This window comes from Sciurus carolinensis, chromosome 14 (assembly GCF_902686445.1).
Source record: "Sciurus carolinensis chromosome 14, mSciCar1.2, whole genome shotgun sequence".
Taxonomy (NCBI): domain Eukaryota; kingdom Metazoa; phylum Chordata; class Mammalia; order Rodentia; family Sciuridae; genus Sciurus; species Sciurus carolinensis.
Window position 1 is genome coordinate 10,536,647 of NC_062226.1, and position 23,103 is coordinate 10,559,749.

The 23,103-nt window shown below is 53.2% G+C and overlaps 1 protein-coding gene across 2 annotated transcripts in view; it reads right to left on the bottom strand.

The window, feature by feature from the left end:
• Positions 1-18,975, bottom strand: part of Lhx2 (LIM homeobox 2) — a 30,826-nt gene extending 11,851 nt beyond the window's left edge. The window contains exons 1-3 of one of the 2 annotated variants that reach the window (XM_047525049.1): positions 18,406-18,975; positions 4,750-4,952; positions 3,419-3,822 (exon numbers count right to left, since the gene is read on the bottom strand). In XM_047525049.1, the coding sequence (XP_047381005.1) occupies positions 3,419-3,822; positions 4,750-4,949 (604 nt within the window). In that variant the 5' untranslated portion in view covers positions 4,950-4,952; positions 18,406-18,975. Of the gene's footprint in view, positions 1-3,418; positions 3,823-4,749; positions 4,953-6,423; positions 7,247-18,405 lie in introns of those variants that run through there. The other variant, XM_047525048.1, reaches the window with a different exon arrangement.
• Between the last annotated feature and the right edge of the window lie 4,128 nt (positions 18,976-23,103).

Here is a 23,103-nt window from a genome sequence, read left to right on the forward strand (position 1 = left end):
TAATGAGCTCCGTGGGGACCCCGGCGCCCTGTGGGCCCAAGGGATGTGCCCTGAGTGCGGCCTATGTGGGGGAAGGTGGTTCGGGGGAGGGAAACAGAAAGAGCAGAGTGAGAAGAAAACAAGCGGAAAGACAGAATGGAGAGAAAGAAAAGAAGAGGGGGTAGGGAGGGAGATGGGCAGAGAGGAAAGAGGGAAAAGCGATGTAGATGGGAGAACCCAAAAGGGACAGCTAGAAAAGAAGAAAAGAAGGAAAAGAAAAAAGAAAGACACTGTCAGAGCCGGAGGGGAAAGAGTTCCGGAAATAAGGGAAAATGTGTGGTGCAGGATGGGGGTGGCCGAATTCAATCCCAGGACTCAAAGAGACGGGTCCTGCGAGGAAGGACTTTTGCGAAGCGGGGAGTGAGCAAAGGGACGGGAGAGAAGAGAGGAGGGGAGGGAAGGAGTGGCCCCAGGTAGCCAGGCGGAGGCCGGCCAGCGGTGGGGACAGGGAGCTGCGCTGGGGAAGGAAGGGTGACCAGGGAGGCGGCTGTGGGGCCAGGTTTGGCCGGAGTCCCTGAACCCTCACTGCCGTCCCCAGTGCCCAGAGCCAGCTTGAGATTCCCCAAGATCGGATCGGGGAGGAGCGAGGGGCCGCGGGGAGGGGGAGGACCCAGGCTTTCGCTCTCCTTTTTTTTTTTTTTTTTTTTTTTTTTTTTCCTCTCAATTAGGCCGATTCAATGGAGCTAAAGAGCTCGTAAAATCATGAATAATTTACTCGTGATCTGTTATTAACCCATCGGGTTTCGAGCTCTTGTCGCTGGGACTGAACCTGTAATCAAATCTGACTTCGCCTCATTTTACTAAAGACGAGATTGTAGGTTCAATTGTCTAAATAATGGATTGGAATCGAATCAGTAATTACGCCGCCAGGCACACACACACAAAAAGCTGGGGCCGGGGGAGGCCGGCGTCCGGCCGGTCCGCACCGGACTCCCGCCGCCCTGCTTGCGAACCCCGGCGCAAAGTGCTCGCCAGGCCAGCCGGCTCGGCCTCGTCCGGCACCCCCGCTCAGGCCTGGGGGAGGTTTCAGTTCCGCCTGGGCGGCAGGGGCAGCGAGCTCCGACCTGAGGGGCCGCGGGAGGAGGGCGGTCGTGGCCCCCGCCCCGGAAGGACTTTCCGGGACCCCGTGGCCGCGGCCCCAGCTGCCCTTCCCTAAGCCGAAGGCCGGGCGCACTTACGGCGCCCCTTCCCCACTAGGCCCCCAGCTCACCGCCCTCGGCGGGACCGTCCCTCAGAACTACGGGCTTTGCAAGGAATCGTTGTGGCTGGGCCCCTGGATGTGGGACACTTACACAAACAAGCTGGTGTCCTCACAGTCAGAAGCATGCACTCACACGCACGCAGACACTTGCCGCACCCTCCAGGGTCCCCGCTTGCCAATCCCAGCTGCCCCAGGCCCAGACTGCGGCCATTTCTCTTCTGCCAGCACCGGGAAGAAGGAGAGGGGGCGGAAGCAAGACCTGAGGAGGCCTAGCTGGGTCCCGAGAGGACCAGGAGTCACCCTTTATCCCCAACCTTGTTCCGGGAGCCCCAAATAAGCCAGCCGCACCGCACCGCTGCAGCGCATAATGCCGTTCCTCCCAGAACTGGGAGCCCAAGCCAAGGCCAGAGACCCGCGCAAGGGAACAGAAGACTAGGAGAGAGAGGCAGACAGACACCGAGAGAGACACGGAGAGAAAGGGGACTGAGAGAACAGAAGGAAGAGGGAAGCCAAAGAGAAAATGCGATGGCTGAGTGAGAGGTCTCTTATAGAAAGGCGTCAGCTCTCCTGAAATTCAGCCTTCAGCCGCATCTCCCTGTAGCCTCCCGGGGGAAGGCAAAGACTGAGCAGCAAAAAGCAAAAATAAATCTCTAAACCTCTACCCTGTTTCTGCACAATTCCATGCAGGGTGCCAAACCTGCATGCCCAGAAAAACATTAAACCACTTCCCACCCACCAGGTGCCCTGAAGCCGGTTCCCGAGGTTACTTCCCAAGGATGCTGATCCCACCTGATGACTAGAGGCACCTTGGTTTTAGGAGACATGGCCTGGACTGGATTTGGTCTTTATTTTCCGGATGGTGGGAGATGAGGGATGAAAGTTCTAGGGAATGGCATCTGAAGTAGTGCCTTCAACAAATATTAAACCCGCTGAACCTACCACCTCTTCACCATTTACCAAATCGGAGGCTGCATTCCCTACCCCCAGCTCGGCTCCACGATTCTCTAACAAGCAATTTCGTTGGAGCGAAAAGAGACTCACTCCACTTGCCCCTCATTTTCTCCCTAGCCGGTTCAGACTCTTTACAATCAAAATAACTCTGACTCCTTCCCCACCGCGGCCCTCCACACAGTCTTGGGTTTGTTTTGGTTTTGCACCCCAACACACACACACCTGTGTATTACATTAAGGGGAAAAGGAGGAAGAAAACAAAAATCTCCGAATCCGATTCTGTCGCAAACGAAAGAAAGAAAATAATTGCAAATAAACTCTAGTTCGGAAGCCCGGAGAGTCATAAACCTTTGCGGCCCTGCAGACTTTGCGCAGATGTTGGCCGTTCAATTTGTCGGGTCTCAGAACGTCCGCAGCTGTCCAGAGCTGGAAGGACGCGGGAGGGGGCAGAGCTCCTCCCGGAAAGGCCCAAGGTTCAAAGATGCCGGAAATGCGAAATGAGCCCCGCACCCCACCCCCGCGCGAGGCCAGGCCTGCCTCGGGTCTCATCCCCGGCGCCGGCTTCCAAGGGTCGGCGCCCTCACCCCAGCAGGCGCCGGGAACTCGGAGCAAGAGTTCGGGAAGACCTCTGAGACCTGGCCATGCAGAAGGATCTGCCCGGCACAAGGACCCGCGGCCCTTAATAAAGACCTCAGAGCCGGAGTTCCCAAGCCTGCTGCACTCGGGACATTTCACGCGATCCGACCGCACGCCAGGCCCCGGCTTGGCGCCCCCAGCCACCGCCTACCCTTTCTCTTGGGACCCTAGCTGCACTGCCTCGCTTTCCAGCTGCCCCAGCTCCCCGCCCTTGGCCGCGTCAACCCAGAGCCTGTTTGGTGTCGGCGCCGCCTTGCTTTCTCTATTCCTACACTTTCTGCCCAGCAAGGCTGGAGAAAGTCCAAATAAAAAAGCCGCCTCCAAAAACCAATTTCTCCGCGATGAGGTCCTGCACTTGGGGCAGCAAGGTACTAACGCACCCTCTCCTACCGCTCCAGCCCAGGACGCACCGGCTGAAGCCCAGGGGAGCTAATATCCCTTCTCAGGACGTCTGGTGCTTAAGGCCTGGGAAGCTAAGGGCCAGGGTACATTCTGTATGCCTGACACACAGAGATTCACTCCAGCTCCTGACTGTTGTCGCCACGCACTTTCCCCAACCCGACGGGGGCGCTCCGTGCGCCTTGCACTCACCAGCATTGTAGGCTGCCAGATCCGCCCCAGGACCAGGGCTCTTGCGCTTCCTAGGTCGCCCCTTCTGCACGGTGCCCACGCCATTGTAGTAAGGAAGACCCAAAGGGTTGGCCCCTGCGGCGCCCAGCCCAGCACTCTTGGCAGCGGCTGCTGCAGCCGCTGCCGCCGCCACGTCGGCGTGGTTGAAGTGCGCGGGGTACTCGCCCTGCAGCAGCGCCTCGAAGTGCAAGCGGCAGTAGACCAGGCTGTCCTTCATGCCGAAGTGGTCGCCGGTGGTCAACATCTTGTTACACGTGGTGCACGTGAAGCAGTTGAGATGGTAAACCAAGTCCCGAGCACGCATCACCATTTCCGAGGCCGAGATGCCCAGGTGGCAGCGGGCGCAGCGCTGCACAGAGAACCGCCTGTAGGGACCATGGAAGGAGGGGTTGTGGGGACAAATGGTTGGGTAACCCCCCCACATCCCTCCTCCAGGTGCCGCTGTGCTGCTGGGGAAAATCCCCTCCTCAAGATGGACATTCCGGCCTTCATTTGGAGGATGGGGGAAGAGGGAACTAGATTTTGACCCAGGCCTAATCCTATCCTGAAATAGTTTCCCTTAACCATTTTCAGCCTGCCAGAGCTTCTACTTTACCCAAAGTCTGAGCAAGCCCAAGAAAGCCTTCTTCACTTGCAAGTTGGGAGAAACTACCCCACCTACCTCTTCCTCAACCTTTGTCCCTGCCCTCCAGACCAGCTCCTGGGAATCCTACAGACCTTTGTAATTTGGAAGAAATACAGAGACAAGGAAAGAGAGACAAAGACACATAGAGGGAATATAAACAGACCTTAACCCTAAGCTAGGAGAGGAGAAGCAGGAACCGTGGAGCCTCTTGGACCTTGGAGCCTCTTCATGATTATGGCTCACTGGTCAGTCTTAGCTCCCATCTCTCCAAAAGATCAAGAAGCACACTCACTCCCCAAGCTCTTCCTCCAACTTTATTCCAGCCAACCAAGGCTGCCTGGGTTTGAGGGTGTCTATTTCTATTCCCTCGGGCAGGCCCAAGAAACTTCAAGTGGAGAGGGATAGAAGGACCCCCACCCAAGCTTATTTATGATCTAAGCGCAGAGGGGAGGGCAGTTTCTGATTTTTTCTGGCCTCTACACTTCATGAATCTTCCCAAGAGCCTCCCAAATTGCTGCTTTAAAATGTCACCAGGTTCATGCTGGTTTGGAGATGGGAGGTCCTGAGAAGGGTAACCTCTGCTGGGACTGGAGGGAGAAGAGAGGGACAAGATTGGGCCTCAGATCGGGAGGGGCTTGAAGGCCGGCGGTTCCTGGTGGGGGGCTACCTGTAGTAGTCTTCCTTGCAGTAGATGCTTCCGTCCTTGCTGAAACAGGTGAGCTCCGACTCCAGGTTGAGTTTGCACTCACAGCACTTGAGGCAGCGCATGTGCCACTGCTTGTCCACCGCCAGCAGGTAGTAGCGGTCAGAGATCTTGCCCCCGCAGCCCGCGCACAGCGCGGCGCGGTCACTGCTGATGGACGGCATGGTCTGCGAAGGGAGGAAGGCGGGAGACCGCCGCGCCTGCGTCAGCCTGTGGCCAGGCCGCCACCAAAAATCAAGCACCCGCCGCTCCCTCGGTGGCCCCAGCCGGCCCTGAACGCATAGAGGGCTGCCTGGGCTGTGCAGCTGCTTCCTCCAGCCCAAAGGCCCAAATCCCTGTGGCTAAGAGTCAGGCCCAACGGCCCAGCTCTCGGCTGCCACGGACCCAAGCCCTGGACTCCTGGTCTAGGTGATTCTCCGGCCTTATGTCTCCTGCATCCTGTCCCTCTGCCCTTTCCCCAGAAAAATTCCCGCTGGTTAGAAAGTGGGACAGTCGTAGCTATTCCACTCAAGCCCTCCAAGAGCTTTCCACAAACTTTCTTAAAGAAGCCACTGTCTGGGCCCCAGAAATGGAGTAAGGTGACCATTAAAAGTCACCCTTCACACAGACTTCACTTCAGAAAGGCGGCAGAATTTCTGGCCTCCAGCCCCGGTGATCTCTGGATCCTCAGACCAAAGTCAGGGCAGGTCGGGCAACTAACTTCTGTCTCCTTTGCCACACCAGCTGGACCCTCTTGAGTCTTGGGAGATGGTGAGTGGGGTTCAAGGGGGTCCTCAAAGTCCCTGGGTGCAGGACAGGCCCAAATCAAACTCATTCTAGCCGTACTGAAGAGGTGGGAAGGTTTAACCGGGGGAAAAAGGGCTCAGAGACCGGGAGGCCACTGGCTGCCGCTATTAATCTCGGAGCAGAAAAGCTTCGCCAATGCTCCCCACCTCCTCGGCCTCTAAAGGTCACTTCTGGGCCGGCTGCTTGGGCAGCGTCTGGTCGACTGCCCCCGGGGAGGTCTGAGGCCAGGGACTGGCTATTTGGGGCTGAGCTGGCGGAGCCAGGTGTAGAGATCCAAATGTAGTCTCCTTCCGCGACAGCCAGGCCAGAGCCTGAACTCCCGAGCCCTGGCCTGGGCAAGACGGGCCGGCCAGGGACGTGGGGACACCATCAACGAAAAGTCCTGGCCCAGAAGACTTCAGCCCCTGAAACTGTGCTAGGAAGGGAGCCCCAGCTGCCGGGAGACTAGAAGTGACTCAAAACGGCTGGAACCCCAGGGCTCCCTCCCGGCTGATTCGCCCTTCTCGGGAGGCGCGGGCAGCAGCGCCAGCAGCCTGAGCGGAGTGGTAGAAGAGAGCCGGAGCACCCCGCGAGGGGAGAAGGGAGCCGCCCCGGACGCTGGAAGGACCTCGCTTCACTTCGGGAGAAACACTCTCCTCTACCCTCCGGTTCCGAGATTTTGTTTCCCTCCTCCGCCCCAGCAGCCGGGTTTCCCCCGATTCTGGAGCTACCGGCCTTGCATCCTGTCCGAGGATCCCCAGCGCTCAGTCCCGTGCGGCACGAAGGACTCTCCCCAAACTTCGGGGAGCAGAGGCGCTGACCGGCCCGGCCGGGTCCCAGCTCTCAGCCCCGATTCCACAGCCGCGCGCCTACCGTCTCCGTGTCGCCGCGGTCGATGGCGGAGCTGATGGCGGGAGCCTCACTCTTAGCCCTGCGGTCCATCTCGTCGATGACCCCGTGCACCTCGGGGCCCGACAAACTGTGGAACAGCATCGCGGCGGGACCGGCGGGGCCGGGGGCGCGGCTCCTCAGAGGAAGGGCTTGCCCCCTACCTCAGCTGCCTGGCGCTCCGGGCGCTAACGGGCCCTATGCATCGCCACCGCGGCCCCGGCCCCGCCCGAGCTCGGCTGCGCCCCCAGGCCGGGCTCCGGGTCCCGGGCGCCCGCGGGCCAGGACGCCTCCCGCCGAGGCGTGGGGGCAGCTACATCGCGGGGCGCCTGGGCGGCGGCGCCAAAGCCAGGGTCACAAGGGCACGGGTCGAGGTGGGGCGGGAGACGAGGGCAGAGGTCGGCGCCCGCCCCGGGCGCTTTCACGCCGCGGGCATCGCCCGCCCAGCTTCCGCGCCCAGGGCGCAAAACAGGGGCGCAAACTCTGCTCCAGGTGGCGACGGCTGCAGTCGGGGTTTACCCAGGAACAGCTAGGTGCTCGCGGCGGCCAAGCTGCCTGAACCCCTTCTCTCCCTGGGGTGTGCCCCCTGCCCAAGGCGACCCTCTTGGGCGCTGAGTCGGCGACTGGAGTAAGGGTTTCTCCGAAGCCAGCGAGCCGAGCCGAGCCACCGGGAGAATTGAAGAGGAGGAGGAGGAAGAGGAGGAGGAGGAGGCGGAGGAGGAGGTGGAGGAGGAGAAAAAGGAGGAGGAGCAGAGTGGGAGGAGGAGCCGCCGGCCGCGGGCCCAGCCGCGCGCAATGCTCTCCAAGCGCGCGCCGAGCCCAGCCCCGGCTCTGCAGTCCGCGCCAGCGCAAGCCTCCGCGCCTTTTCTACAGCCGCGCCTGACATCACGTCCTGCTGCCGTGCCATTGGCCGCTGGGCGCCCCAGGCCTTGGCAGCGCGTGCTCCGGGAAGGCGGGAGACCCGAGAGGGAGGGGTGAGGCGAGAGGAGGAGAGCAGAGCCTAGATGGTGGGAGCTGGTGGGCGAGGCTGGAGGAGGAGGCGGGAGGGAGGGAGGGAGGAGGGAGAGCGCGGGGTTTGGAATTTTTAAGCTACGAACAGTTTCCTGCGATTTCTGCGGGAAGGAAAATTAAACCCTCTCCCTTCGCCGTCTCCATCCTAAGAAGGCGCAGCCAGAGGATGCTCGAGGAGTTCTCACTCCGATCTCCCCTTGGCCTCAGGCACCGTCTGGGGAGGTTGGAGAAGGCCGGCCTGAGGCAGAGTTGCGAGAGCCTTCAGCCGCTTCCCGCCGAGCTCGGCCTTCGTCCCGGGCTCCCTGCCGCGGGCGGTCGGCGGTGCAGGCCTCCGGGGGACCCAGCTGAGCCCTAAAGGCCACAGCAGCAGGGAGCTGTGACTCCCGGGGAGGGGGCCAGCCAGCATATTCTTGCTCCAAGTGAGCTAGGGCCCAATTTACGGTCAAGCGTGTATTTCTTTCTCGCTCTTCCGGGTCTCTCTCCAGCCCGGAAGAGTGGGGCGAGCATGGCTTTAAGAACTCAGAGAAGCAAGGAGTTCGAATCCTACCTCTGCCATTTACATGCAGTGTAATCTTAGGCGAGAGACTTAACTTCCCTTAGCTTGTTTCTGACCTTTTCAACGAAACACAAGAAGATCCCTCCACTGGATGTGGTGAAGGAAAGAGATCATGGATATAAAATGTCTGGAGCGTAGTAGGCAATCAGTCCGCAAATTCTTTAATCATTCAATCCCTCTTTCCCTTCTCCTATTAAATACTTTCTCACTCCAAGATACATTTGGCATCAGTGAGGTTCTTAAAGACGACAGGCCCATGCTCTGCCCCTTGGGTACACCATGCCACCCACCCTGGTGACATAAGAGTCCACCCAGTCACCTGGCTGCACCACTTCACCACGGACTAACTACTTAGGCTTTGGGATAAATCCTAACTGCCGACTTCAGCCTCTAGACTCGGGCTCAACCTAAAGTCTCTTAAGGAATTGAGGGTAACACCCAAGTATCCAGTGAAGTGGGAATTAGGAAATACAAAGTGACTGTAGAGAAACACCAAATATGCAAGTCAGTTACTGAGTCCTATCTCCTGGGTCCGTTTGTTTTGGAGGTTAGGGGTTTCAGTCTGAGGTGACCTGCTTGCCAGGAAAGTAAAGGAAAAGCCAGGATCTCTGAGTTTATCTTACAAGGTGCAGAGTTGAAGTAGCACCGAAATCATACTTTTTACATACAAAACTTTCACACATAAATACACGTGTGCTTGTAACGCCCAAGCACATGCACATGTGTGCAAATGTACATGATCATCTCTTTTGACAAAATCCAGTCAGCATGAATTTGTCTTTGTTAACAAAACCATGGCCAGCACTAATGTAGAGCTAAGGTCTACACATGCTTATCATGTAAGTGTCCAGCGCCGGCCAGGAGGAAGCATCTGGAAGGCGGCGTGTTAAAACTACACTTGCCTGCTTGGGCAATCTCACTTAAGTCCCTCAGTGTCCTCCCAGGAGGCTATGTTTGCGTATTGCAAAAACTCTTGAAGTTACAAGTATATGTGTACAGGCTGCACATGCACAGATGCCCTAACGAGAGGGAAGGACCATAAATTCAAAGGCGCGCGTGCGCGCGAGTTCACACAAACGTGTGCTTCAGCGCCTGCACACGGCCCGCGCCCAGGCACGCGGACGCCTACACGAATACACAGACATGTTGTACTGAGGCATCTGGGACAATTTCTTTCAAAGAAAGTGGGGAAGGAAAATCTAATCTGGAAGTCGCCAGGGTTCATCTGGAGGTCGCGCAAGGAGAAAAAAATTATAACGATGCTGGAGTTTTTGTCCTTGGTGCTGGCTGGATACAATACGTTTTCGAGAGCTCCAGGGGCTGCCTTAGGAGCTGGAGGGGTTGTCCACAGTAACTCTTGCCGAGGGCTTCACAAGAAACGTGGAAACACACTTTGCAGCTCTTCGCTTCCCCCCATACAAGATTCCGTCGCCACCTCTCCGACGAGCTACCCCCTTCCATCCCTGGATTGACCCTAAATTCCCGGGCCGTCAAGATTCCCGGCCCGTGCGCTCCTCTGTCCCTCTGCTACAGTCTGGGACGCGCTCGGGGCCCGTAAGAAGCTCCAGCTCCTCTCCCGCCGCTGGGCACCCTCGCTCCCGGGTTCAGAGACCCTTAACTTTGCTAATCTCCCCCAGTGGCAGGGGGGCGTCGCGCAACCGCTGAACCCTGTCCTCAGAGACTAAATGAGGAGAGGAACAGGCTGTAAACACATATCCTGACACGTTAATGACATTTATACCGTGCGAGAAGCCGCAGCCAAGGAAAAGCAGGGGGTGGGGAGGAGCGGGCACCGACAGGTAAATGGAACATTCGCAGGCACGGGAAACCTCGGCCCTCGTCCCCTCCCCCCTGACAGGGGGAAAGAATCCCTAAGTCCCCCGAACCTGCCTTTTGTGGGAGGTGACAGGTGAACGGAATTCAGGTCTGGCCACTGTTGCCGCTGCCTACCTCCCTACCATCTGCTTCCTCGCAGAGAAGCAGACCCGGCGCATAATGAGGTAGCAGCCTCCAGCCGGCCACCGTGACTAACTCAGAACAAAAGCGCTCCCTCCACGCCTCCTCCAACAAAGGGGCCACCAGCCCCGGCGCTCCCCGAAGGCTGCGGGTCTCCCGGCTGCCGGCTGCGGAGCTGCCGCGCGCAAACTTCTCGGGGCTCCCGGGGCTGCCGGCGCCACCGAGCCGGGGCCGCGGAGGGAGGAAGCGTAAGCCGCCCGGAGAAAGTGAGGCCAGGCCGGGCGGGGGGAGCGGGGGAGGGCGCGGGGGAGCCGCGGAAGGAGGGTGATTGATCAGCGCGCTGTTCCCGGCGCTCTGTCCCGTTATTAGAGGCGGCCAAAGCAGGGCCACGCAATAACCTCGGAATCGCCAACTAATTGACGCTGCAGGCAACTACTTCATTGTGCGCGCTGGTTTTATGTCTTCATAGCCGGTGATTGACAAGGTGTAATTAGTCATCTCACTCGGTGATAAACATGGGCACCCTCCTCCCGCGGCATCAGGCCGTGTGTACCAGCAGAGGAAGCGATAGTTGACGCTGATACACCATTAAATCAAAATGAAGACGTTCAGAAGTGTGTGTTTGCTGTGACGCTCTGATGGTTTATTTCTCAAATACGGCACCAACAGATTTACTTGATTTGCAAGTTAACTACAACATTAACTGGTTTTATTTATTTTGCCTCTTCCTTCCTCTTCCTAGGCAGGGATGTTGCTCTTGGAGAATGTGAAGACAGTTTGCTTCTTGACAAGCGAGCGAGCGGGCGCCCAGATTTCTGCAGCCTTCCTGAGTCTCCCCCGAGGGATAGGCAGGCAGAGAAAATGCCGGATTTGGGAGCCACCAGGGAAGGGTTCCACGCAGGGGAGCCGCCCTCTTTGGCCCCAGACTCTCCTGCCTGGGGCCCCCCTTTGGGTACTGCCAATGGATGACCTCAAACTCTGAGGATGGTTGCTGGGGTTTGGGGACAGGGTAACCTCTTGAATAACAACTGCAAAGAAGAAAGAGGCAAAATCAACGTTTCCTCCCCGCCTTGAAGCAGAAAGGACTGTGTTCTAGAAGCTGTTGGCTGCAGTCACAGGGCTAGTTGCCCGCCTTGATTCCCTGAGTAAAGTATAATGTCTCCTGTGCCTGGAGCTTGCTTGCACTATTCAGCAAATTACACTCCTTGCTTACAAAAGTGGGTCTTGCTCAGGGAAATGTGAGTGTGCATGTGAGTGTGTGTCTCTGTGTGTGTGTTTCCCCCTCTACACTGAGGTTGCTGTTAGGGATGCTGGTTATTCATTCCAGAAACCTGAGCTTAATTTTTTAAAAAAGGGAGGGCCCACACCTCGCCTGTTTTGACCCTAATTCTGGTTAGAGAAGGCACTGATTAAACAAAGCTACTGACATTTCAAAGTCCATTTCCAGGATATCACCTGTGCCCCCAGGAAACACCCCCAGATGGGTATGCTTCCTGCACTTTTCCCTTCTCTCTAACCTCTGTCTCCAGTTTGTACAGCAGAGGGTTGGTGATTCCTTGCCACTGTGCAGGAATGTGGGGTTGTAGGCTTCTCCAAGAAAAGGTGGGGTGAGGGTTAGTCATAGGGGTGGCAGAAAAGTCCCATATTTTCAACAACGACCCCTTTTCACAGGCTTATGGGCTTCATTCAGCAAAGGGGGAATTGTTTTATACTGATGTGAGAGGTCGTCAGTCAGCAGCAAGTCTGCTCAGGCATGGCTATCCTTCTTTATGAAATTAACTCACTACCTTGGTCACATCGTACAGAAAATCTGCTGATCACCACTATTGACAGTAAAAATCGGTGGGGTCTTAGTTATTTCCAAGGGGATCCCCATGCCTGTGACACTAGAATTGAGATATGGCTTGCCCCATTGCTGGCAGAGGGTAGCCCAATTCCTCCTCCTCTTCTCCCTGCAGCGATCTGAACAATTCTGAAACCGACTCCCTGGGCGTCAGCTGAGCAGATTGGGGAACTAACCAGGGCTCTCTCTCTAGGGCCCTGTTAAATGCACTGAACTTAAAATGAAACACGAAATGTGAATTTCAGGTTTGAACATGATGCATCAGGAAACGTAGAGGTTGGCAGCCCTTTTCCTCCCTCCTGTCTTTCGGTAGCAGGTATTAATATTGTATTAAATGTTATGAGAAAGTAAGGGCTGCAGAGAGAATGTGCTCAGATGCAATTTTGTCAAGGTTTTTATCTGTGATTATGATTCCAGATGTAGAAGCTCCCGGAGGAGAGAAATGAGGGGCTGCTGGCATGTGACATGTGTTTTAAGGTGTTTGGCAGTGTTTCTCAAAGTGGTGACAAAATGTTCAATTTTATTACAGGGAATTGGTAAAAGAAATATGAATACCAGGTCAGAGATTGTTCACTTCAGCAAAAGGATTTACCATTATCAATTAGGGTGCAGAAAGTTTGTATCTGGGCCCTTTGCTCAAATCACACTGGCAACAATATAAATCAATCAGATCAGATTATTCTCAAAGAACTATTGCAACAAAATACACAATAGGTAACTGCATCTCCCCACAGCTAATTTTCACAAAAAGATATAAACTGTCTTGGAAGAAAAAAAGGAAATATTGCAACGAGAAGTCATTTTTTCCAAGTGGTATAACTATAGCTATACCTTGTACCTGAAATATAATTTCTTTTTAATCTAGCCTAGAATTAGAGCCAGTCCTGGAAAGGTCATTTTGGTAGCCTCTGCTCTGCAAGTTTTTCAGGTTGAAACTCACACACACACACACACACACACACACACACACACAGCAATAAATTTCTTTCCGAAGGAGGCCATGTTGCCTTAAAAAGAACCAGGAAGATTTTGTAGGAAAAAGTGGGGATGGGGTGGAGGAGGGAGATTGACTAGCTAACAGTTCTGATACCTCCACACATTTGACACTAGAAAATTTTCCTTCCAGTCTTTCTTCTTTCAAAGACATCTCTGCTATCCCTTTCTGACTGCAGGACACCCCTAAACTCCATTATGAAACACAAGTTTCCTCATAAATTTTTTATGAGCTTCACATACACTGGCACTAATGAACTCAGGTGCCCAGCCAATGCTCACTAGATTAGAGGTGGGCTTGGTAGACATTTCCACAGAACATAAAGGGGGTTTTGCCTAAAGATACTACACTTGGTTCCTCCCTGGGTCCCCGGTCAGTGGACAAGAGTCTGTACCCACTTGCTAGAGCCATTGCCATACAGATCATCCCATATCTAGCACACCCGTTCAGCCCCAGCCTTCCCATAATCCAAGCTAATTTTGCCTTCCCAGCCATTGACACAAAGCATACTAGGCTCCTAGAACAAAGTGTACCTTCCTTGAAAGTAGTCTATAAGGTGATGTAGGACTTGGTACTTTCCCTAGGGGAACAGTGAGGTTGCAGAGAAGGGAAGTGCCCAGCACAGCTACCATCTGTCCACCTGTGCTTTCTGTAAGACCCTCCCATAGCCTGGCCCAACTTTCCACTGAGCGGATTAGCAAATCTACTGGTCTTTGGGAAGTTGGCTTTGTTCTTCAGGTGTGGAACAGTTTTCCCATATAGGCTTTAACCAAACCCAACCTCTTGGCACCCCCTCCCTCAGCATTTTTATTCTTCCATTAATTAAAACAACTAATGTCCCATCGATTATCTTTGCATGAATGAAAATCATTATGAGGCCTTGCAGGTATATGGGAAATTCTGTTTGCTTAAGTATTCACACTTTGATTTCCTATAGACTCATTTTCTCAAGCATGAAGAAATTCAAACAAAACAAAACCAAAATCTCCTGACACTTTGCAATAAAACATGAAGACTAGTTGTAATGAGCTTGTGCCGATCTCTTGTAGAGATGTTCGGATAGCCCTATGCTAGAACTGCATTTGACAGTCTCTAAAGGATTCTAGACTGTTAAGGCAAACACTGATAGGTCATCAGACTCAGGTTTTGAATTTGTGCTTGTGTTGAGTCAGATGAGCTCATCCACATTTACTTCTAAGCTACGGTGTCAGCCCTTGAAAATAAAAAAGGCAGCGGACAATCAGTTCTATTTGGAATTTCCCAGTTAGTTGGCCATTTCAGCTTGCGTCTTCATTTCTGGGGGCTGCCATAATTAGAGCGATCTATTTTGCATTTACTTCTCTTTGCAACCACTACATTATTCACTCTTTCCTGTGCTTATTAAACAGTGCCACCTGCACCAAATTCAACAAAGCTCTTCCATCAGTCAGGCCCAGCTAAGGATCCCAGACCATATATTATCATTAATTGAAGCTCAATTGAATAGTTGACGATAGAGGCATGAGTAAAGGGAACACATTTTCTAGACCTGTTTATAAAAATGTTTTAAGAAAAAAATTCATTCTTCAAATTGTCATCTTTTATAAACTGTCTGTTTCATGTGCTCTGTACAGTAATTCAAGCAGCAATTAGCAAGCCTTTTAATTAATGAACTATTCCCTGTATGTCACCAAGATGCCTCCAGCACAAACGTCCTCCTCCATAGGTAGCGAATGCAGTCAATATTTTGTCACCCAAAGCCTTCGAACTGACCACCTCGATAGCCCTAATACTATAAAAAGGGTCTCAAGAGCCAAAGACAAGACTAGAAAGCAGAGGACAATTTTCAGGAAACCGGCCATGGATAGTCTGAATTTGGAAAGAGGGAGAGGCAGAAGAAAGGGAACCAGAGACAAGGAGGCGAGACGCAGAAAATGAATGTACATAGATATCATTGGTTAAAGAAAGGCATAGAAAGTTTCTAGAAAAGATGGGACCATCTCTTGGACTCAGCTGTGTTATAGCAAAGCCTGTGCATCCAAATGCTGATGATTTACAAATTTTTAAGAGCCTAAACCCTCACTGTGGCTTGTTCTTTTAAAAGCTCCCTGCTTTGTTCAAAATACTGCTTATCTTTGGCATTGTCAACAGCTTTGCATCTGGGAGAGATTAATTAAGTGATAGGTCAGACACAATGAGGTGAAAGGGCAAGTCCACCCAATCAGGGCTGATCCATCCATTTCTAGGTAGATCAACTTTTTTGAGGGATGCCAATTTTGGTTCCATTTCGAGGGGGATTTATCAATAGGGATGCCTGCCTGAGCCCCTTCAGTAAGGAACACTTAGCTAGAAAATTTTCTTCTGCAGATAAAAACATCTAAAAATCTGCGCTCTTGTATTTTCAAGCTGTGAAAAGAAATCATAACTATCAATTGTCTGTGTGCTTAAGTTTTCCCAATCTGGGTGAAGGCTGATCTTCTTGAATATGATTCTTTCACAAAATAGCTAATTGGATGATTAAAAATAAGATTGCTATGAAAGTTCACTTTTACTCCTTCTCTCTCCCAAGTGTTTCTCAGGGCTTCTTCCTTTCGAGTCCACTTTTAATTTCTATAAGGCAAAATGAAAGAAAGAGATGGAGAAGGGGGTAGGGGAAGAAGAGAGAGAATGAAAGAGGAAAAGGTTTTCTAGGTGTCATCGATGGAATTTCTCTAGACCAATTAGAGGTTATCTTTAAATCTCCATCCTCCACCCCTTCCACACCTTTCTAAATAGATCTTTAGATTAGTGAGAAATTAGTTAATTGGGTAAAGCCATGTGGCCGGTTCACCCGGTTCCTAACCAGAGGGTTTTAAGAACCTTAGATCCCACTCCCATAAATGCTTTCTCCCCGTCTCTGCAGCAGCATGTCAGTCTGGGTCAAATTTGTGATTACAAAATTCTGTGTGTGTGTGTGTGTGTGTGTGTGTGTGTGTGCAAATGTGTAAGAAAGACAGGAGCAAACTCTCCATCAACAAGGTTAGACTCGGGTAAAGTGATTGTTCTGGGTAAACCCCAAGCAAAACGTCTGGAATATTTTTATTCTTGAACACTCCTGCTAATGAAATTCACATTTTACAAGATATTTTGGAGGGAGAGTAATGGGGGTAAACAATGGTTGGGGTGTTTTATAACTGACAAGCCATTTCCCCTTCTCCAAAGAAACACAGAATGCTAGATTTTTAGTTATCTAATTCTTTAAATCATCTGGGATCTATCTATATTTATAAAACTGAGTAGAAATACTTAACAGTCTGATCAATAGCCATTGACCGTCAGCGCACCTCACACCCTAACATGCTCAGCTTGATCATGTATATTTGATCATTGAAAAATTCAAAGCATCTTGCAGCAGTATATCAAGCTTTTCATAAAATAGTCTGTCTTTTTCTGTGGTCTTAAAAAGAGTGAATTTCTCTCTCTGCATTCATCTATCCATCCATTTATCTACACACACACACACACACACACACACACACACCACACACCTCCCTTCCTGGAGAATTTATTGCTCATATATTTGATGAAGAACAAGGTAATTAACTGCGAGGCTATACATCTGGGTGGCACTTCATATCCATTGCAATAATAAAACACTTTTTTCACATTTTAGCAGAAGAAAGGCTAGTCCTACCCACAGATTCAGAGGACCCCAGAGTCTCTGTCTGCAAAGCCTCCTTGTTATAAATCCTGCCTCCCTCTTAAGTGATGGCACGCACAATTGCACCAAGGGGCACTAAGTTTATCTGTGCAAAATCGTCATCGGAAAAGCTTGTCCCTTCTCAGAGCTTTAGTATCAGCATGGGGGGGTTGAAATAGACACAGCTGGCGTTTCCATCCCCAGTCTACTTGGCAGCAAACTGGGGCAAGGGTTCAAAGGACCCATGCTGTGAAGGGCCACAGGTAGAAGAGGTGTATTTTGGGGTCCCAAGAACTGGTATACTGAGCATGTGCCACTAAGACCTGGTACCCCAAAAAGACACCAGTCCTGCAATTTTTTTCTGATATGCTGAGGTCAAAAAGCCAATTCAACTTTCTCCATAAGGTACCCCAGATCTATTCAGAACCACTCCAAAGGTCTGGCCAGAAAACAAATGACAAACCCACACCAAGCTCCTCACAGACATCCTTATAACCCCAACCTCAGAGACCACCCCCACCCCAGTCAGAAAAACAAATTACCTGCAGAACCTCCCATCTTGGGCGTCCCCTGTTCTGTATTCCCAACTGTGGCCACACAAATTATTCGGGGGCCCTTCCTTCTAAAAGCAGCAGCATCTGGGCTGAAGCTCCCTCCTTTTAAGGGGGGACTTCATATGATAATATGTGTAATATGATATGGAATGACAGAATGCATGACAGTTGCCCATAATACAGAGAAGTCAGTCAAAGGACAGAGGGGACATTTGGATAATTACCATCCATTGGCTAGTCAATCACGCGAACAGAGAGAAACTGCACAAAACCCACAATGGAGTTGGGAAACAAAAGAGACCCGAGCCAGACTCAGGATTAACCGGTCTAAAGCGATCTAAATGCTTTTGTATCTGAAGAACTGAGGCTCCTGGTCCCCCACCCCATCCCAGGGAACTAATTGCGGGGATCAGAGTTAAAGCTCTCTCCCTCCTTTCCCATTTCTCTTTGTAGACTGCTCACCACACAGGGAAAAAAAAAAAAAATGATTTCTCTCTATGTGTTCATTAAACTATTTTAAAGTTAAAGGGGTCGGGAAGGGGGGCTAGATGTGGCCCCTCAGCCCAGAAACTGGGATTCTTCTCCCTTGGAAGAGGCTGGGGCAGTCTCAGTAGGCTTTAATTCTTTGTTTCAGGGTAAAGTCTTCCTTTCTTGCCCCTTGAAAACAGATGCCCCCCACACCTGGGCTGAGACTGAGCAGGTGTTCTCTTCCCAGAGGCAGAGATGGATTGCTGGTACCTTGCTTTGGCTGAGGACCCCCCTCCCCTCTAGCCGGCCCCTGCACCAGAAAAACACTAGGTCCCCCTCCCCAGTGCAAGACTCAAATTGAACCTGCACACCTAGGATTAAGTGGGGTAAAAGGGCAACAGAGAAGTGGGTCTAGCCTTCAGCGTGGGAGAGGGAGCCAGAAGAAGATGGTTGTAAATCGTGGGGAGAGAATTTCCTTCTATATTGGGGAATGAGAAAGAGGGAGAAAATCCTTCGAAATGGGGGAGAGAGAGAATATAGTTAACTGGGGAGAGCAATGCAAAGAGACTCCCTGCTTGAGGGAAAAGAAAAGCAAAGAGACAGGAAAATGATGCCTTCAGAGACAGGGGATGGCGAGAGGAAGAGATTTCCTTAAAAGATAAAAGATACGGACAGATCTCTGTACCCAAGAGCGAAATCCCCCACTCCCAGGGCAGGAAGACTGGTAACTATCACCCTATTCCCACCAGTACTCGCTACACAATCCCAACTCGCCCGAAGCCCTCCCGGCCCCGGCGGGGCCCTCGCGGGTTCCCGGCTCTGTGGCAGCGGCAGATCCCGGTGCGGGTCCGCGGGTGCCCGCCGTGGCCCTGCCCGCGTCCCCCGCGCAGCCCTCGCGGCCCCGGGGCGCGCGAGGCGCCTGCTTACCTTTCCGAGCCCTCTGAAGCGGGTGTGGCCGGCTCTGCGGGCGGCCCCGGGCCAGGGCCGGGGGGCGGGGGGCGGGGGCGCTGGGCTCGGGGGGAGCGGCAGGGTGAGGGCCGGGGGCGCTGGCACGGTGCCCAGGGGGGGCGACGGGGCAGTTGGCAGCCCCAGGGCCTGCGGGCGGGCCGGGCCGAGCCGGCGGATGCGCGGGCTGTGGGGGGCCGGGGAGAGTCGCCGGGGCCCGGGCCGGGGGACAGGGGGCTCCCTCCCGGGGCCGGCGGGGCGCTCCAGCCTGCAGGGCCGGCCCGGGAGCCGGAGAGGCGCGCCGATCAGAGGGGCTGTTTTCTCGCCTCGGCTGACAAATCAATCAGGGCCCGCCGAGCCGGGGGAGCTGCCACCCCGGCTGCGGCGCGCAGTCCCTGCTCGCCCGGCGCTGCCAGCTGACGGCCGCCTAGAGTGGGCGCGGGCCGGGGCGCAGGCTGCGCGGCGGTCATTAGGCTGCGGGCGCGGGCGGCCGGGGCGGGGGCGGCGGCGGCGGAGCCGGGAGGAGGCGGCCGCGCGGCGCCGCGTCCCTCGGCCTCCCCGCCCCGCCCGCCCGCCGCCGTCCCGCGCCCGCTCTGCGCTCTTCGCCGCCCCCCGCCCCCGCCTGTGACTGTCACTGGCTCCGGCCACGGGGCTCTCGGTCCGGCTCTGCCCGCCTCCCTCGGTGCCTCTTCATCCCCTGTCTCTGTGGCGCTCGGTCTGCTCTCCCGCCTCGGTCTCTCCCGGGATCCCAGCTCTTCTCACTGCGCTTCTTTCTCTCTGTGGGGCGGATTCTCTTACCCCCGGCTCCTCGCTCTCACCATTTTCTCCCTCCTCTCATTTCTTTCTATCTCTCCTCACTTGCCACCCTTTTTCTCTCTTTGCTCAGGAGGACTCGCTATCGCTTCCTCCGTCCCTATTCTGAACAGTGGTCCCCAGAATTCAGCTTAAGTCATTTCCTTGATCTGGGACCTCGGACGAGTCACATCTTCCCTCCCGGCTGCAGTTTCCTTATCTTTAAGAAGAGCTAATAAGCAGCTCTTCGTGGGATGGTTGTAAGGAGCGCGGAGGAGGGGGGCTCAGGAGGCGCTCAGTGACTCTGGTCCCCCTTCTTGAAGCTTGCACATTACTCAAATGCAGCAGTCAACTGTGGCAGCTGCCTGGCGACCAGGGCACACTGAGTGCCATGGGTCCACCACAAGACCCTGTCTTCAGCCCAGAAAGCAAGGACCAAAAAGGCCAGCTCTGCAAGGGAAATCAGTTTGATTTCCTCTGGGGGCCCCAAACCCCCTCCTGAGAAGTGACTGTGGTTGACCTCTCTCCGGGTTGTGATTGGCCACACCCCAGAACTGGATCTAACACCTCAGACCCTGTCGCTTGCTGTTTCCTTCCTGGCTGATACTAAGCAGAGGGGCAATGCTCTCTCTGTCCTTAGACCCAGGCAGGAGAAATCCTGTTCCTCCTCCCCCCACCACACTAGGATTGACTTTTAAGCTCCTGGATGGAGTGTGGCTTCAGAGTCAAAACTGTGAATTCAAGACCACTTACTTGGGTGAGTCACACCATTCTAAGCTTTAGTTTCCTCATCTGTGAAATGGAAACAATAACCACCTTCCTTTTAAGGACTGTGGTTTGGATCATCTTTGGTATGCATAATGTGCCCAGCCTGTAGAAGGCTGTTCATTCTGTCTAGCTTCTATTAAGGTTCTTTGCTTGGCATTGAGGAGGAGAGCAATTCATGAGGCAGGCATGCCTGCTCTCTGCCTTCATGCAATGTACATTGTAGTTGGGGTGGCAAACTAAACTACAATGAAGTATTACTTCATGACGGTTGTGTACAAGTGCCATGAAGGATTAGTACCACGATGAGATCAAACATCCAGCGAAGTTGCCCTAAGAAGGTCTTTTCTCAAGGTGTATTATCATCAAAGCTGAAGCCAGCTGTGGGGACAGGGCTGCAGTTTGCAGGAAGTAGAAGGGACTGCTAAAAAGGGTGGTGGATAGAGTGTTCCTGACAGAGGAAAGGGGGAGCTTGGCCAGTAGGAAGGCCAATGTGACTGGGGAAGTGGGAGAGACTGGAAAGGTGGGTGGGGCCAAAAACGGAGGGGTTGGGCCTTTTAGACCAAGTGGAGGAGTCTGAGCCTCAGTCATGGGAACAGCTCTTATTAACCCTCAACCACATGAGACCTGATTTCTCCTTTTCTGAACTGGACAGAAGCAACCAGGTTCCAGCCCCTAGACTTATCATTTCCTTTTGGTCTAACTTCGGGGGTGCCATCTCTTGTCCCTCTCCCCCTTCTCTGGTCCAGAACTGTCCACCCTGAAGTGGCATTACACACCCCTGCTGTCACAAAGCACTCAGTTTGTGGGGAGGACACTGTAGAACACATAGGATGAAGATGACCATTATGAGGGAGTCACCCACAGGGGACTTGAGGCATGAGACTGAACACTTGAAGGGCAGGCCCACCTGAGTTCACTTACCTAGTGTGGCAGTCCCTTGGTTGTGACACAGTGCCTGGCCCAAGGCGGATACTCAGTAACACACACTGAGAGGATGGAAAAGAAAAGTGAAGTTTAAGTGCAGAAGGCTGAAAGCTAAGTAGGAGAGCAGTAAGCTAAGGAGGAGCTCTAAGAGGATCTACCAGGAAGAGGCAGGAGAGGTCTGTAGTGAGGGTGGACCAAATGTTTCCTGAGCCCCTTCTCTAGTCAGGATGGTGCCCAGCACTTTGGTGCAGTTGCCTCAGTCAACCTTCGCAGCACCAAGCCTCGTGAGCACCATTACCCGCCCTTTTCTGAGAAAGGCCAGTAGGTTAAGTCACTGGCCTGAGGTCACACAGCCAGTAAGAGCCTGAACTCAGATTTGAACTCTGGTCTGCCTGTTCTTCACCAGGCAGAAGGAGGAAGTGAAAGGGGAGGTGAAGGCAGAGGAAGGAGATGGCTGAGAACAAAAGGAGTGCAGTGGCAAAGGAGCCAAAGGAGCCAGCTCTGTGAGCTCCACGAGTAGTTTTTCAACTTAAAAACAATTCCCATTTCCCAGCCCTGCGGAGGCAGGCGCGGTGGATCTGAGGAGAGGCCAGCCTTCTGACTCGCAGGAGCCTGCCGAGGGGCCCAGCGAGCCGCTTCAAAGCCAGCCTCTCCAGCACAGGCGCTTTTAAACTTCACACGGGAAACTTTCCAGGGCTGACTTCTTGCACTTTGTTTCCAAATCAAGAGATGGGGAAGTCCCTCTCAGCCCAGCGGGGAGGAGATCTCACTGAGACACTTGCCCTGGGGTCCCAGGCTTGGTGAGGAGCTCCCCAGCAGGGCAATCTGCTCCTCTCCAGATTCAGGGGTGGAGGAACCTGTCCCCTGCTCTCAGTGGTTCCCAAGGTGAATTTAGGGTACAGGCATCCTCCTGAGGGAATGAGGCCTCTCTGCCTGTATTCACCTACATCTGTTTCTACCTGGGTTCCCCTGGTGGTGGCTTTTGCTGACAAGGTGTGACCATCTTACAAGGATCATAACATGCTCCTTGTTCTTGTCTACAGAGCATCCTCGAAACCAAACCACACTTTCTATCATTCTCTGATCACCATTTCGAGAGACAGAAAGGGTCTTTCTAACCCTCAGCTCTCCCTGATTTTTGGAATTCAGATTTGGATTTTGGATGTACACCAAGAGGCTGGCTCCATGCATTTTAATTAAGCTGTCTTTTTTCATTTATTACTAATACACTCCTCTTAACTATGATTTATTTGTTAAACAAAGCACCATAAGCCGTCACTTATTCATCTTAATTTCAACAAAATTAAAGTAGTCGCTGTTAGATTGCACCTAATTGCACTTGCAATGAAAAGAACGGAGATGTTAATCAAAATAAATTGAAGATAAACAATAAAATCATTACATCTTTGCAGTGGTAAGTGTAACTAATCAGTTTTGACTAGAAGCGACCAAACAGGAATAATGAATGTATCATTGAAGGCACACTCATTAAGAGAAGCTACAGAGACCTGATCCTTGGGGCAGCAGGCAGCCACCCTGCCTGTGTGGCCCTGAGGGTTCCTGCCCCCTGGGCTGGATAGAGGAGCCCTCAGGAGCAAGAAGAGCCAATGGGAGGCTCAGAGGATGGGAAGAGTCATGGGGGCAGGATGCTGAGGCTGCCCCGCTACACAGGGCTTCTCTCAAGGTGATTAGAAAACAAGAGGTCCCAGGCCTATTTCTGGACAGCTCGGGTAACCAAGGATGGGGTGGAATAAGCTGGAAGACAGACGGCTATCCAGGGGACATGAACAGGTAGACACACCCCAGGGGATACAATAGAGAAGAGTCAAGCAGAAAGAGACAGAGAAAAAGACCAAGAAAAAGGAAACCAACTGAGGCAGAGATGGATGGTCAGATGGGGTTAGATGGGGTGAGAGTCTCTGAGGAAGAGAAAGTGAGGCAGCCCTGGCAAGGCCATGGAGGAAGGAGGGAGGCAGACAGGAAAATCAGGCGGAGCCACAGAAGTGGAGCCTGGTCAGTCTTAGTGAACTAGTCTCTCCTGTGAGGACCGACTGCACATATTTTAAAAACCAGGAAGTTTCAGGTTAGGATTATTCTGGGCTCCTCAGGAGCTGGGCAGGTAGATGACCATGAAGACTGGGCTCTGGGAACAAAGGGCTGATAAGGAGGGCCACCTGGAGTCTCCCTGGCTCATCC